The 15,596-nt window shown below is 53.7% G+C and overlaps 2 protein-coding genes across 7 annotated transcripts in view; one reads left to right on the top strand and one right to left on the bottom strand.

The window, feature by feature from the left end:
- SPTAN1 (spectrin alpha, non-erythrocytic 1) overlaps nucleotides 1–578 on the top strand; it is a 61,034-nt gene extending 60,456 nt beyond the window's left edge. For all 6 annotated transcript variants that reach the window (XM_023744496.1, XM_023744501.1, XM_023744499.1 and 3 more), the window contains one exon: nucleotides 103–578. In XM_023744496.1, coding sequence (XP_023600264.1) covers nucleotides 103–228 — 126 coding nt within the window. In that variant the 3' untranslated portion in view covers nucleotides 229–578. The remainder of the gene's footprint in view (nucleotides 1–102) is intronic.
- Nucleotides 574–14,698, bottom strand: WDR34 (WD repeat domain 34). The gene is made up of 9 exons (XM_006103142.3): nucleotides 14,513–14,698; nucleotides 8,728–8,976; nucleotides 3,971–4,080; nucleotides 3,321–3,478; nucleotides 2,670–2,779; nucleotides 2,053–2,220; nucleotides 1,593–1,825; nucleotides 1,117–1,274; nucleotides 574–907 (listed from the first exon to the last, which is right to left on the bottom strand). Exons 1-9 carry the CDS (start codon nucleotides 14,696–14,698, stop codon nucleotides 669–671), a joined length of 1,611 nt encoding a protein of 536 aa, XP_006103204.1. The 3' UTR covers nucleotides 574–668.
- Nucleotides 14,699–15,596: the final 898 nt, after the last annotated feature.

The following is a 15,596-nucleotide window of genomic DNA, read 5'->3' on the forward strand; positions in this document are numbered from 1 at the left end:
GATCGGTTCCTAGAACTGGCTTTGGACTCTGGGCATTAAACGTTCTTAAAGTCCACCCAACCCCGCCTCCATGTGGCTCACGGGTGCCATCTTCCCCTCCAGAACCTGACTCGGGAACAAGCCGACTACTGCGTCTCCCACATGAAGCCCTACGTGGACGGCAAGGGCCGTGAGCTCCCCACGGCGTTTGACTACGTCGAATTCACCCGCTCGCTCTTCGTGAATTGATCCTCTGCTCCTAGGTTAGCCCGGCCCGTGCTGCTTGCCCTGCTGTTGCCTTGCTGCATGTCAACTCATCTCTGTGCTCTTAAGGAAATATTCTAGACAGTGTTACTTTCCAATGTAACCTTAAACCTGCTTAGCTTGGGATGAAACTTAGTAGAAAATGGTGCTTCGATGAACTGCTCCTGGTCCAGTCGCAGCCGCCATGTTGCAGTGGGGACCCAGATTCCTGTCCTGAAGCCGGCTGCCCCATTCCGACTCCAGAAAATCTAGGCAGCTGGCTGGTTTCCCTCTTGTTCTCCCTCCACCCAATTTTGTTTCCATGTAAAAGACAAATAAATGACAACTCCCTAAAACAGTTGCCTGTCTTCATTCAGCTTCCATCAGAATTACAAAGCTCAGCACAGATGTAGCCTCACGCTGTATTTAGGGCCACAGCTTTGTCCTCAGGTGGCCACCTCCGCTGCCAGCTGCTCTAAGTCCTCTGTTTCTGAGGGCCCTTGTTCAGTGAACTCCGTGCTCAGCTGCCAGACCTTCACGGTGCCTTTGGCATCACCGGCAGCCAGGAGCTGAGTTTGCTGGCTATTGAATTCAAGACAGTAGACAGGGCTTTCATCCTGGGTTTGCTTGATTGAAATGGTGGGTTTCTGGGAGCTTTTCTGGAGATCAAACAGCTGCACATCACCTTCGTGGAGAGAGATTGTGGGGTGAGAGGCCTGACCCCTTCCAAGTTCCCTGTGCACTTGGGAAGAGAAACTCCAGAGGCCACAGTTCAAAGTAAGAATGTTGCCCAATTCAGCTCCTGCCCGCGTGCAGTCTATCCCCAGCCCAGAATTCCAAGGCAGCCGGGCCCAGGGCACTTAACTGGATCCAACCTGGTGTCCCACTGCCTACCTTCACCAGAAGCTGCCGCAAACACCAAGGGACGCACTGGGGACCAGCGCACAGCAAACAGGTACTTGTGGGACAGCTGCAGGGAGGTCAGGGGCTGGGCCTGCAGCATGGAGTACAGGTGGACGTGGCCATCGGTCCCTGCGCTCAGGAAGAGGTTCCTGGAGGGGATGCAGGGCAGAAAGCCAGGCAAGTGGATGAGTGCTGGGTGTCCGGTACGGCTGGGCCTTCCTGCCAGACTTCTAGGCTCTCAGGCTCCTGGAAAGCCTCCCCGGACCCCCAAACCTGCGGTCCTCAGTAAAGGGCCAACCACCAGAGTTCTGGAACCAGAGCTCCAACGGAGAAACCTGGGCCCAGACCAAACTGCAGGTCCTTGGAGCAGTTACATGGTGAGGCCTAGTGGGGCTCCCTCACCCTCCCTGTGCCAGAGGCCCTGTGGCGGCAGGTGGAGGACAACCCCTCGGCCGGGCCTTCCCTACCTGTGGAAGGGGGAACAGCTCACAGAGTAGACAGGACCACCATGGGGGGAGAAGGTGAACTGTGCCGGGGCCCGCAGGGACACAGAGCTGGGCGTCCGCGTGAGAGCGGCCTCTTCCGCTGCCAGGGAGCACTTGAGCGGGAAGCCGCCTTCCGTGCCCAGAACAAAAAGGCTGGGGTCAAAGCTGGAGAAAGCCACCGCCGTGGTTCCTACCTCGGTCTCCCCGCGGTGAGGCTGCGGAGAAACGGACGGCAGAGCTGAGGGGAGCTGGTTAGGGTCCCAAAGCAGCCCAGGCATGTCATGACGCTGAGGCCTAAAGAGCTGATGCAGCAAGTCCTGGCTCAGCTGGTGGCACGACTGCCAGTGCCCCCCTGCCCAGCTGCCCCCAAGGCTCACTCCTCAGGGAGGTCCCCCAGACCGGAGCTGCCTTCGGGCCATTTCTGGGGTTAGTGGCCTCGTACCTTCTTCAGCTTGGTGTTCCGCGGCAGCTGCTGCACAACCAGGGCAAAGCCCTCCGTGAGCTGCAGCTGGCCCGGCCCGGCCGCCTGCCAGAGCAGCACCTTCCCGTCAGTGGCCACACTCAGCACCCGGAAGCGGTAGCTGTAGCGGGGCTCAGGAAGCCAAACCACCTGGGGCAACAGGGTGTGGGGACAAGGTTGAGAAAGGGATGCCTGCTGCCTGGCCTAACCCACCTCCCAGCAAGACCAAATGTCTACCCGGGGCCCCTCCCCTTCTCTTCCAGAAAAGAAAAAAAATCCCGAGGCTTAGGCCTGGGAGCCACCTCAGCCAGCAGGGGCAGGCATGGAGGGTTCCAAGGTCCCTCCCTGTCCCAGCAGAAAGCCAGGACAACTGGAGGCTGGGAATGGCCCTGGGGGTGGCCCCTGAAGGGGGTGGGGTGACTCATGTCCTGGGAGCTCCAAGAATGCTGAATGCTGCCCAACTGCCAACCCCTGGTGACCTTCCTCCGTGACTGTGCCAAGTGGGCACCCTCTCTCCTGCTCTGCCTCAAGAAGCAGGCCCACAACAGCAAGGCCCAGCTCAGAGAGAAGGTGGCACACCCCAAACCTGCTGCTCTGACCTGGTACACAGGGTCTGTGTGTGTGTCGTCCGTCAGGCCTGTGCGCCAGAGCAATGGGTCCTCAGGACGGCTCATGTCCCACACCAGCACCTCGCCACTGTAGAGCCCCCCTGTGGGACCAAGCGGGCCAGGGCAGGAGCTGACCCATGCCCAGCAGCCCAGCTTCCTGGACAAGCACCTGCCCTCCCGCCCACTGAGCCCGGATGTAGAGCCACTTCCCCGAAAACCATCCCATCCGGAGGAGGAAAGGTCCGATCCCCCCAGGCCTCACTATCCTGCTGTGCTTCACCCAGGAAGCTCCTCCACTGCCAGGCGAGCTCCCCTGCCCAGCACACAGTCCCTCTCCCTATCACCACTGGCTCCTACCACCAATGGCAGCCCCCAAGGCGCCTGCTCTTGTCCTGACCAAGCTGCACCGCTGCATGGCCCACATCCCCTCCAGACTCAACTAAGGACAGGTCTCCTCTTCCTCCAAGCTCCACGCCCGGCACAGGCCCACTCAGCACTCTCACCTGAGCACAGGCCACCTGTGGTCTCTGCCTCTCAGTAGCTCTGCCCTGACCGTGCCCAGGGACTGAGGGCCCCGTGGAGAGCCCCCCTTGGCCACCCTCTGCAGACAGAAAGCAGACCCGGGCAGGCTGAGCAGCTCACCTGCAATATGAGACGGCTGTGTGGGGTGAAAGGCCAGGCACATAACAGCGCTGGGCACCTCCACCACTGCTGACGGCTGCCGGGGGTTCAGGCCTCGCCGGTCCAGGTTCCAGGCACACACAAAGGCCTTCAGCGTGCTCCAGTCCCCGTCGTCCAGGCTGCACGTGGACATGCCCGAGCTGGCTCTGCCCCTAGGCCTGGGGCTTCATCCTGACCCACGCCTCCACCCCCCACTACCCACAGATGGGCCTGTGTCCCCATCATACCTGTTGTACTTAGTAACAAAGTGGCACAGGCTTCTTCATGGCACCCCGAGAGCATGACTTTCTCTGGAAAATGGTCCCGGGGAACCAAGGATGGGCCCACACAATGGTGGGTGGGGGAACCCTCACACATCAGAAAACTGCTCATGGAGAAGGCGAGGCAGGCCCAGGGCTCACTGCCCAGTACTGGCCAGTGGGCACTATGAGTCCTGGGCTCTAAGCCCCTCCCTCCCTTGCCACCCCACTGCCCAGGCAGCCTTGAGAAGAAAGAGTCCCAGAATGACCAGGCTCTGGGCCGACCTTTCACAGGCCAACCCTGTGCAGATAGGGCAACAGGTTCAGATGAGGGCCCCCCGCTGCCCCACACCTGCCCCTGCAGCCACTCACCGGCCATAGGCACAGGCCACCACAGAGCCCGTGCTGTTCCAGGAAACACTGGTCACATGCAGACCCTGCCCTTGGGCTGGGGGGTAGCTCAGGGTGTGCAGGCAGGTCACCTGCAAGAGACAGACCATCCCCAACCCTGAGCCCAAAAGCCACCCAGCAGTGGCCTCATACCACCTAACAAAAAGCACACAGACTGGGGCCTCCCAAAGCCCCGAGAGCTATCGGAGTCCACCACGCAGCTCTGGAGGAAATGTCGAGCCTTCATCCCGACATCTCCCCCAAAGAACGCGTCCAGAAATCCAGAGGCAGGGAGGGCCTTGAGAAGACCCCAGCCCAGGATTAGAGCTGGACCTGTTCTCACATCTGTTCTCACACAATTTCAAACCATCCCTTTGCCCAGCACGTCCACTCCGTGCACACTCCCCGCTTGTCACTCACTCGGTAGCGGTCTCCATTATCAGATCAACTGTCGCTATATCACAGCACCTGTGTTCCAGTAATCCTTCCTTTACTTAATAATGCCCCATTCACATAACTTTTATTTCAGTATATTATTATAATCATTCTACGTTATTATTGTTCATTCCTTACTGTGCCTATTTATATACTAAACTTTGTCATTAGTATGCATATATAGAAAAAAAACATCGTATATACAGTAACCTAACCTAACGTCACCAACAGGTTCTGCAACTTTAAGTGAAACCATGTATAATGAACCGAGTTTTACCAGATGCTAACTGATATTATAAACAAGCGTTAAGTTCCTAAGCATCTTATCAACATTATAATGAAATGACCTGAATAAAACATTATTCCAGGACCTACTGTATAGGGTTCGGTACTAACTACAGCAGTGGTTCTCAACCTTGGCTGCACATTAGAATCACCTGGGAATCTTTTTAAAATCCTGATTTCTGGGCCTCATCCTCCGGAAATTCTGTTTCTTTGTTATGGGGTGAGGCCACAACATTAGTAACAAGACACAGAATTTCCAGAGGATGAGGCCCAGAAATCAGGATTTTAAAAAGATTCCCAGGTGATTCTAATGTGCAGCCAAGGTTGAGAACCACTGATCTACAGTTTCACGCATCCACTGGGGGTCATGGAACATATCCCCCATGGATAAGGGGGAACTATTATATATACATTACTATTTATCGTAACACCATAATTACAATGACTGTGCAATTTACATTATAAAACGATACCACGAAGGGAGGAAATTAGGGGATAATAGGGCTGTTTTACACGTCATTTTGGGGTATGTGTTTGCCAACATAGAATAGGCTTTGCTTCTGACCAGAAAAGACCCCAAGATTGGTCATAGGGACTCAGCTGGCAGCAACACACGTATGGGAACCAAGGGGAAGGAAATGCCACAGCAGAGGTGTCAACGGGAGGTCCCCCAGGGGTTTCTTCCTCATCTCTGGGTTCTAAGTTCTGGCAATGTTGTCGCATCGTTCATACAATGTTGACATTAGGAGGCATCTCAGCCCTTCCGGGGCTACTGCACCTATGCCAAGGACAGTGGTAAGTGTCAAGGCCAAGCCCCGACAACAGCGGACAGAAAAGCCGCACCTTGGCCAAAAAGTAATTCCACTCGATGGGGAATACACGAGAAATTGGAGCAAAAAAACCACTAAGAGATTCACTGTAGTTCTGTTATAGAACAGCAACATTTGAAAGCACTCCTCTACTTGACATTCGGGGTCAGCTAGAACCTGGGGCTGTCGGGGGCTGCACACCACACGGCCACTCAAACCAAGGGTGCTGCCCAGCCTCCCGCCTGTTACATGTGGGAGGAGGATACATTTCTAGAAGTGAAGTGGCTGCCTGGATGCCCACCAGCTGGGACTCAGCTAGAGGATAGTGTGTCTGTGCAGCGGGATACGATGCAACTGCTGGGAAGATGGGGGCACCTTTACAGGAACTGACGTGGAGAGCTCTGGTAAGTAAGAAAGGTCACAACCAGCCCTGGCCGGTGTTGCTCATTGGTCAGAGCATTAGCCTGAAGGGTCTAGGGTTTGATTCCCAGCCAAGGGCACGTACCTGGATTGCAGGTTCAATCCCCAGCCAGGTTGGGGTGAGCGTGGGAGGCAACCAATTGATGTGTCTCTCTCACATCGATCTTTCTCTCTTTCTCTCTCTCTCTCTTTCCCCGCCCCCCCCCCTTCCTTTCTACTCTCTCTGAAAAACAATGGGAAAAAATATCCTCAGGTGAGGATTCAAAAAAAGAAAAAAGAATAGATGTCGTAACCGGTTTGGCTCAGTGGATAGAGCGTCGTCCTGCAGGCTGAAAGGTCCCAGGTTCGATTCCGGTCAAGGGCATGTACCTTGGCTGCGGGCACATCCCCAGTAGGGGGTGTGCAGGAGGCAGCTAATTGATGTTTCTCTCTCATCGATGTTTCTAACTCTCTATCCCTCTCCCTTCCTCTCTGTAAAAATAATAATAATAGCCGAAACCGGTTTGGCTCAGTGGATAGAGCGTCGGCCTGCGGACTGAAAGGTCCCAGGTTCGATTCCGGTCAGGGGCATGTACCTGGGTTGCGGGCACATCCCCGGTGAGGGATGTGCAGGAGGCGGCTGATCGATGTTTCTCTCTCATCGATGTTTCTGACTCTCTATCTCTCTCCCTTCCTCTCTGTGGAAAATCAATAAAATATATTAAAAAAAAAAATAATAATAATAATAATAATAATAATAATAAATATATTAAAAAAAAAAGAATAGAGGCCCCGGCCAGGCAGCTCAGTTAGTTAGAGCATCATCACAATACACTAAGGTTGTGGCTTTGATCCCTGGTCAGGGCACATAAAAGGATCAACCAATGAATGTATATGTGAATGGAACAACAATCTCAATCTCAATCTCTCTCTGTCTCTGTCTCTCTCAAATCAATTTTAAAAAATAGATATTTCTAAAAAGAGGATAAAGTAATACACACATGGACCAAACTAATGCATAGAAATGTGGAAAAACCCTAATAATAAAGAACAAAAAGCTTAACCTCTCTGAATGCAACTGTAAAACGGGGCATAAACAATGCCGAGGGGGCAGAGAGAGGGGACACGCTGACATTTTAAGGTTCATTACATGCTTCTGTGCCCTGTTTAAAAAGATATGATGACTCCACGCTTTGGTGTGGCCTTGGCAACTGTTTTTCAGGGCAATTTTCAGGATTTCTCTCACATAAATTGACTACCATACCTACCAACGATTTGATGGGAACAAGGCAGCTGTATATCACTGGAAATAGACGGAGGGAAGACGGAGGAGAGGGTGAGAGAAGGGCTGAAGACCTCTGAATATATAACTACTCATCTCAGTTTCTAAAGGAAGAAAACATTATATATATTTTTTAAAAGTGTGTGCCCTAGCTGGTTCGGATCAGTGGATAGAGCAGGGGTAGGCAAACTTTTTGACTCGAGGGCCACAATGGGTTCTTAAACTGGACCGGAGGGCCGGAACAAAAGCATGGATGGAGTGTTTGTGTGAACTAATATAAATTCAAAGTAAACATCATTACATAAAAGGGTACGGTCTTTTTTTTTTTTTTTAGTTTTATTAATTTCAAACGGGCCGGATCCGGCCCGCGGGCCGTAGTTTGCATCGGCCTATGGACTGAGAGGTCCCAGGTTCGATTCTGGTCAAGGGCACATGCCCAGGTTGCAGGCTTGATCCCCAGCAGGGGCGGGTGCAGGAGGCATGCAGGAGGCAACTGATCATTCTCTCATCATTGATGTTTCTATCTCTCCCTCTCCCTTCCTCTATGAAATCAATAAAAAATATATATATATTTAAGAAGAAAAAAAAAAGTGTGGCCCTGGCCTGTGTGGCTCAGTTGATTAAATGTCGTCTCATGCTCCAAAAGGCTGCCAGTTCAATTGCGTGTTAGGGCACACACCCAGGTTTCGGGTTTGATCCCTGGTCGGGGTAAGGGAGGCAACCAATGTTTCTCTCTCTCTCTCTCTCTCTCTCTCTCTCCCCCTTTAAATCAATAAAAACATTTTTTAAGTGTGAACAGAACACAATGGCTCTGCAGGTTGGGGTGCCTAGCACTGAGTGAGCAGCGTGTCCACAGGCAACAAGCTGAGGAGAGATCCAGCCCAGAGTGAAGCAACAGCCCAGAGCCCTTCATTCATTCAGAGGCGCCCTGACCTCAAAGCCCAGGCTGTCTGTCCAGCTGAGTTTACAGCGACGGCTCTGAGCTGTGCCCCGAGAGCAGAAAGACTTGGAGACGCTGAAGTCACTAGAGCACAGTGGGGAAACCACAGACCAGGACTCCAATCCCAGCTCAGCTGGATAGAGCTGTGACCTTGGACAAGGCACTCAGCCTCTCTGAGCCTTTCTACAAGGTCATACTTGTCCCAAGAAGTAGACGAGGAGGCACAGAGAAAGCCCTCGCTGCATGTGGTGGAGAGAACAAGATGCGGACGGGACTGCCCAGGGTCAGACTCTGCCCTGCTGCTCACTAGCGCGGTGCGATTCTGGACAAGCTGCTGCGACTCTCAGTCTCCATTTTCCCAAACGTAAAATGGAGATAACGATGGCACCTGCTTCAAGAACAGCAGAGAAAACTCATTCTTACAAAACAGCCCTCAGCACCTGGCGAAGAGTAAGCTGGTGACGGCTGCTACTGTGACGGGTATTATTATTTGGGCGGAACAAAAGATGGACTTAAAATGAGACCGAGGCTTGACCTGAGGCTGAGGAGGGGCATCCCAGGCCCGTAGGTTCGGTTCCTAGGCTCCTACCGTCTGCTGCGGCTCGGTCCAGTTCACCTCGAAGCCGTCAAACGCGTGGCTCTGCCAATTCTTGTTCAGCTCTCGGATGACCATGGCCTCCACTCTCCGAAGAAAGGCTGCGAGCCCGGGGCTGTCGTGCCGGGGCCCAGGCGGCATGCCCACCGGCACGGGGGGCTCGGTCTGTACCTGGGCATCTGCATGCTTCCGGGTCTGGGCGGACGCCTCGGCAGTGGCAATGCTGACCGTCTGGCAACTTTTCTGGAGAAGATCAAAACCCCAGTCACCGCCAGCTCACTCCCAGCATCACCTTCCATGTGGCTGCTCACCCTCAGGCTAATGGGCCTCAATTCCTTCTGTCTGCTCAAAGTCTGTCCCTTTCCTCCTGGAAGTAGCTCGTCTTTCTTAGGGGTACCCAACCAGTGTGGTGTGGGTGGAGATGACCCCTCCGACCTCCTATCCTTCAGAGGTGGGGGGGGGTACACATGACCTTGAAGGAAGTCATGACCTCTAGCCAATTAGAGCACTGGGTCCGTCCCCCAGCCACCGTGATTGGTTCAGAGGGCCCATATGGCCCAGTAAGAGCCTGCCCTAGGACTTTAGGTGACAGACACTATTTGGTGAGGTTTCCAGAGTGCCCTTTTGAAGATACTGACAGCTTTTAGAGTCAAGTAACAACTAAACAAATGATGTGTAAGGAAACCAACTTTATCAAAGCTTAACTGACATAAACAAGTTCCTACAGCATCTCACCACCATTGAGGGCCTGGTGGAATCTTCGAGCCCAGTGGCTGGCTTAACATTAGAACCTCTGGCCACCAGCAGAACACCCCAGCTTCTCCCTCCCTTGGCAGGCAGCCCTCTCTAGTGGGGTACCTCCCAAGGTAACCCAACCCCGTCCCCGTGATCAAAGGAAACATGTCTGTGATGAGTTACTGGTTTAAGGCAGGTTACTCCCCGCTGTCCTTTCCTCCACCTGCCATCTGTCTTCCTAGTCCCCGTTGAGCTGGGCACAGCGACAGACATCAGATCAAGGAAGGAACTGCCACCCGCCTTTCTCACGATCATGACCAATCTTTACCAAACGGGGGTCCTACAGCCCTGAGACTACTGTCATCTACAAGACTCTCCTCGTAGTCACTCATCAGGCACCTGCACCCACAGGGCAGTGACAAGGCCTGACCCCCATGCTCAGGCTTGGGGGGCAGGGCCAGGCACCAGAGTTAGGGAGCTGGGAGGGAGGAAGCGAGGGCCACACAGGGCAGCTCCTGCTAGAACACGGAGCACACGCAGCACATCTCCACGTTCCCCTCACAGCCTATTAAACTCTCTGCTTGTCCGTCTCTCATTAAACTTGAGCTTCTCCAGCATAAGAACAGTCTGCTCTGCCTTGATGTCTCCAGCACTTCCATGGTGTTTGGCACATAGTACAAGTTCATTCATACTCTATATGCACGTGTGCATATGTACATACACATGTATGCACACACATACATTTATTAAGCATCGACTTGCCAGGCACTGGGTACCATGGATATAGAAGGGAAAAGTGCAAGATCCGCGCCCCTGAGTAACGTACGGGGGCTTGGGTGCAGACAAGTAAACAAAACCCCTCAAACGCCAATGGTGCTCACGCAGCGGCGTGTGGGAGAGGAGGCAACAGCTAGGGAGGCTACAGGGCGGGATGGCAAAGGAGCCTCCCAGGAAGATGGCATTTGAGCTGAGGTGCGAAGGACGAGGAGAGCCAAGTGGAGAGCGGCAGGAAAAGGTTTGGGGGGGAGGGGGGGAAGCAAAACCTATCAGCAGAGAAGGTCCGGTGTCCAGGCCTGGGGAGTGAGGGAAGGTGGCAGGTGGGCAAGGCCCAGGTCACAAGGAGTCTGAGAGCCAGGACAGTTAGCGTTTCCCTCGAGGTGTAAGCCACCGGGCGGCCGTGAGCAGGGCCATGACATGGCACCGGCCGGGCCCCTCTGGCTGCTCAGGGAGAAATGGGGGAGCAGCAGTGGGACGGGTGTCCCTGCTCTGAGACCCAGGGGAATGTGAGAGTGAATTCTAGAAGGGAACAGGGAAGCAGATCTGTGGGACCGCCTTTAGACTGAGATGGCTTTCACACAGCCAGAGAGGTCATCGGCATGAGGTTCTGGAATGCAGCCGACCGGATGTAACTTTTAAGCCACAGAACTGGGGGAGTCCACCCAGGGAGCGTGCACACTGAGGAACTCATGTCTTCATCTGCACAGAGGGCCAGATCCTGGACTTTGGTTTGAGAACCAGGTGTAGAGTCTAGGGGATTGGGCTTGGGCACTCATGTGATTTCTCCTGCCGAATGGGTCTTGTGAGCATACTTCCTGTGGGATGAAATGAGACTGCTGATCAAGCTTGAAAGCCCAGTGCTATTCAGGTGGAGGGAGTTATGAGTCTTCAGTGACCAGTCCAGCTGCCTGAGACAGAGGGCTCCTAACCATCCCTCTCTGTTCTTTTGCTGTTTTTTCTTTTTCTTTTTTTTTTTTTTTTTTTTTAAATATATTTTATTGATTTTTTACAGAGAGGAAGGGAGAGAGATAGAGAGTTAGAAACATCGATGAGAGAGAAACATCGATCAGCTGCCTCCTGCACATCTCCCACTGGGGATGTGCCCGCAACCCAGGTACATGCCCTTGACCGGAATCGAACCTGGGACCTTTCAGTCCGCAGGCCGACGCTCTATCCACTGAGCCAAACCGGTTTCGGCTCTTTTTCTTTTTTTTAAAAAATATGATTTCAGAGAGGAAGAGGGAGAGATAGAAACATCAATCATTGATTGGCTGCCTCCTGCATGCCCCCTACTGGGGATTGAGCCTGCAACCCGGGCATGTGCTCTTGACAGGAATCGAATCCAGGACCCTTCAGTCTGCAGGCCGACACTCTATCCACTGAGCCAAACCGGCTAGGGCCCTCTGCTGTTTCTCAAACTTGGCTGACATTGGAATGACCTGGAGACTGGAAAATGGATGCCTGGGGCCTACCTTTCAGCGATTCTGGCTTAATTGGCAAGTGGTTTGACCTGTGACTCTGGTTTTATTAAAGCTCCCAGCAAAATTTGACTACCACTGATTTAATCAATCCTACTTCCCAACAGAATTACCTTTCTGAAGCCCAATTCTAAATGTAAGGCGCATTTTTCTTTCTTTTTTAAAAAATCATGGTAATGCCCTAGCCAGTGTTCTCACTGGTTAGAGGGTCACCCTGTGCACCAAAGGGGTCATGGGTTCCATTCCCAGTCAAGGACATATACCTGGGTTGCAGGTTAGACCCCCGACCTGGTTGGGGAGCATTGGGAAGGCAACCAATCACTATCTCTCTCGCACTGACACTTCTTTCTCTGTCTGTCCCTCCCTCCCTCACTCCTTCCTTTCCACTGTATCTAAAATCAATGGAAAAATATCCTTGAGCCCAGAGGCAGTCTGACCTGTGACACTAAACTGTCTTTCAGTCTTGGTGTTCTCTCCCAGTCTAAAATCCTGGCTCAGTTGGTTGGAGCATCAACAAAAACAACAAAAAAATTGTGGTAATGCCCAGCCGGTGTGGCTCTGTGGTTGAGTGTGGATCTCTGAGCCAGGAGGTCATGGTTCAATTTCGGTCAGGGCGCATGCCTGGGTTTGGGGCTCAATCCCCAGTGTGGGGTGTGCAGGAGGCAGCCGATCAATCATTCTCTCTCATCATTGATGTTTCTAGCTCTCCCTTTCCCTTCCTCTCTGAAATCAATAATAGATATTTTTTAAAAATCTCCTTCAGCCGGAACCGGTTTGGCTCAGTGGATAGAGCGTCGGCCTGCGGACTCAAGGGTCCCAGGTTCGATTCCGGTCAAGGGCATGTACCTGGGTTGCGGGCACATCCCCAGTGGGAGATGTGCAGGAGGCAGCTGATCGATGTTTCTCTCTCATCGATGTTTCTAACTCTCTCTCTCCCTTCCTCTCTGTAAAAAAATTAATAAAATATATTTAAAAAAAAAAAAAAATCTCCTTCAGTAAGATAGGAGGCTGATTCAAGTAAACCACGCTCACAAATAAAAGCCTAGAATCGGTTCTTTCTACAGGTTAAAACTATCAACAACAAAATTAACAAGCTTCAATCTCATTATTTAAATTTTGTTTTGGTTCCCAAAACAAAAGGCTGAATCAGTGGTTCCCAACCTGGCGTCTCCTAAAATCGGAGTCTTCCACAAGCAAGAGGTCAAGTGCTTTTTTAAAAGCCAGAGGATTACACATGTTCCTGTGATAAGGTCGTAACTAAACTATCCACTGCCTTTTCTTTTTAACCAGAACAGTTCCTACACAGCATGGCCGAGTGGCAGTGCGTTGAAGCCAGGCCAAACCCTGCTTGAGACCTGCACACCATTGGCCCGAGGCAGGGGTGGGGAACGTCCCCTGCGGGGGCGAGTTAATTAAACGTCTGATCAAACACAGCTGATAATGTTTAAGCTGATAATTTTGTGCGGCTCGTGAGTGACGTTATAAATGTCCAAATGGCCCTTGGCAGAAAACAGGTCCCCCACCCCTGGCCTAAGGCAAGAAGTGCTGGAGCACCTGAGCTCTGCGGCCACCTGTGTAGCAAACGAAACCTCAATTTCCTCTCCGGGGAAATCCTACATCCCTGCTCGACCTGCCCCTGCCGGCCCTGTCCGACCTCACCCTGTCCGACCTCACCGGGACCATCCCCCTGCCCCTCAGTCCGCTCCAGCCCCCGTGCCGCCTCGGACACCAGATTTGCTCTGACCCACGGGCTTTGCATGTGCTGTTGGCTCTGCCTGGACCCTTCCGCCTGACAGCCCCGCCTCTAACTCTCTCCCACTCTGCAACGCACCCTCTCACTCCCCAACCCATCCTTTAAAAAAAAGGTTTTTAAAATTCTACCTTTTTAACATATTTGTATCAATTTCAGAGGGAGAGGGAGAGAGAGATAGAAACATCAATGATCAGAGAGAGAATCGCTGATCAGCTGCCTCCTGCGCGCCCCCTACTGGGGCTCCAGCCCGAAACCAAGGTACCTGCCCTTGACGGGAATCTAACCCGGGACCCTTCAGGCCGCAAGCCGATGCGCTGTCCACTGAGCTAACCGGCCAGGGCTTATTTTATTTTGGAAAAAGGAAGGGAGGCAGGGAGGGAGAGACGGACAGACAGACACTGGTCGGCTGCCTCCCGAACGCGCCCCGACCGGTTCCTCCCGGACCGACCCGCCCGCTCTCCGGGGTCCGGGACGCCGCCCCGCCAGGCCCGGGCCATCCTCCTGTTCCCCCGCCCTCTGCATCGGGTCCACGGCCCCCAACACTGCACAGTCCACTTCCACGCTGTTTACTCTCCGTCCCCGCGAGCACCGCCCACGTGGCTGCGGGGAGCCCAGTCCGCGCGCAGCCCCTCGGGAGGCGGCCCCGAGCGCTGCCCTCCGGCACCAAAGCACCTCGTTTCGTGCTTCTGATTAAACCCCAAGAACCGGCTTATCTAGAGCTGCAGACGCAGTCTGGTCATTTTTTAAAACGAAAGAGAATGTGAAATGCTGAAAGCCTGCATGCAGTTCACACAAAATCCTTCCAAACTTAGGGCTTTTAGAGGTTCCTTTAAAAAAACAAACACAACAACAAAAACGCCTTTAGGTTGCCGTTCAAAGACTGAGGAAACTGGGACAGAAGCAGCCCAAAGGCCAGTTCCTGTATAATATTAAAATATTAAAGAGAAAACGGTGGGACGCCAGACCCTGGCCCGGCGGCCTCGCGCGGCCCTCACCCTGCCGCCCGCGTCGCCCCGAGCCGGGCCCGCGCCCTCACCGTCTCCCCGCGGATGCCCTGGACGCCCCTCCACTGGGAAGGCACGGACACCACGCCCAGGGTCTCGTCCCGCAGCGGCCCCGGCCGCCCGGGCCCCTCCGCGCTCGCAGCCCCGCCTGTCGCCAGCGCCTCAGCACGCCCGCTTCCCGCCAGACACAGCTGCCCGGGCTGCGCGCGGGTTGCCATGGAGACGGCTCCGCCCCTCGCGCCGGCGCACTCCCACGCGACCTTCGCCCCCGCACCTCCAGAGCGGAAGACTGGGGCAGTGAGGCTGTCGGCGCCATCTTTGAATTGGTCAGAACGCTTCCTTCAAGGCCCAGAAAAGGGAGAGCAGTTACTCTTTTTAGGCGGTGCTACAAGCATGACCACTGTTAGATACACCATCCCGCGAACGGGCACGCTTGAGGCAGGCGCGGCTTCTCGCGTGGGGAGGGAAGTGCGACAGTGAGCCGCCGCGCCCGGCTCAAAGATGGCGCCGGGCGGCGGGGCGCAGGGGGAGCGCGGGAGGCTGCGGCCCGGCAGGCAGGCGAGTTCTAAGACCCGCAGGCCCTGGACCAGCAGGGCAGCCTGGGCCTCCCAGCAGAGCCGAGGACCGCGCTGCTCCGGTTGGCGGCCACCTCTGCTCTCCAGTTTCTGCCCCGATAGAAGGATCATTTAAAATATCCATATGCGGAGCCAGAAGGGGTTGAATCGTTGGAAGGCCCAGATGAGGCTGCCTGCAGAAAAAGCCTTGTTAAATGGAAAGAGCCAGTTACTGCCCCAGCCGGTTTGGCTCAGTGGATAGAGCCTTGGCCCACGGACCGAAGGGTCCCGGGTTCGAGTCCGGTCAAGGGCATGTGCCTCGGTTGCAGGCTTGCGGCAACCAATCAATGTTTCTCCCTCTTGTCTCTCCCCTCCACTCTCTCTCTAAAAAATAAAGGAAAAATAAAAGTTATTTTTTTAAAAAGACTCAGTTATTGACTGGGTACCGTGTGCCAGGCAAAGAGCCTAAACCTTTATGTGTGTTGATCTTTTTTTAAAAATATACGTATTTTTATTGATCTCAAAGAGGAAGAGAGAGATAGAAACATCAATGATGAGAGAG

Source organism: Myotis lucifugus, unplaced genomic scaffold (genome assembly GCF_000147115.1).
Source record: "Myotis lucifugus unplaced genomic scaffold, Myoluc2.0 scaffold_465, whole genome shotgun sequence".
NCBI lineage: Eukaryota > Metazoa > Chordata > Mammalia > Chiroptera > Vespertilionidae > Myotis > Myotis lucifugus.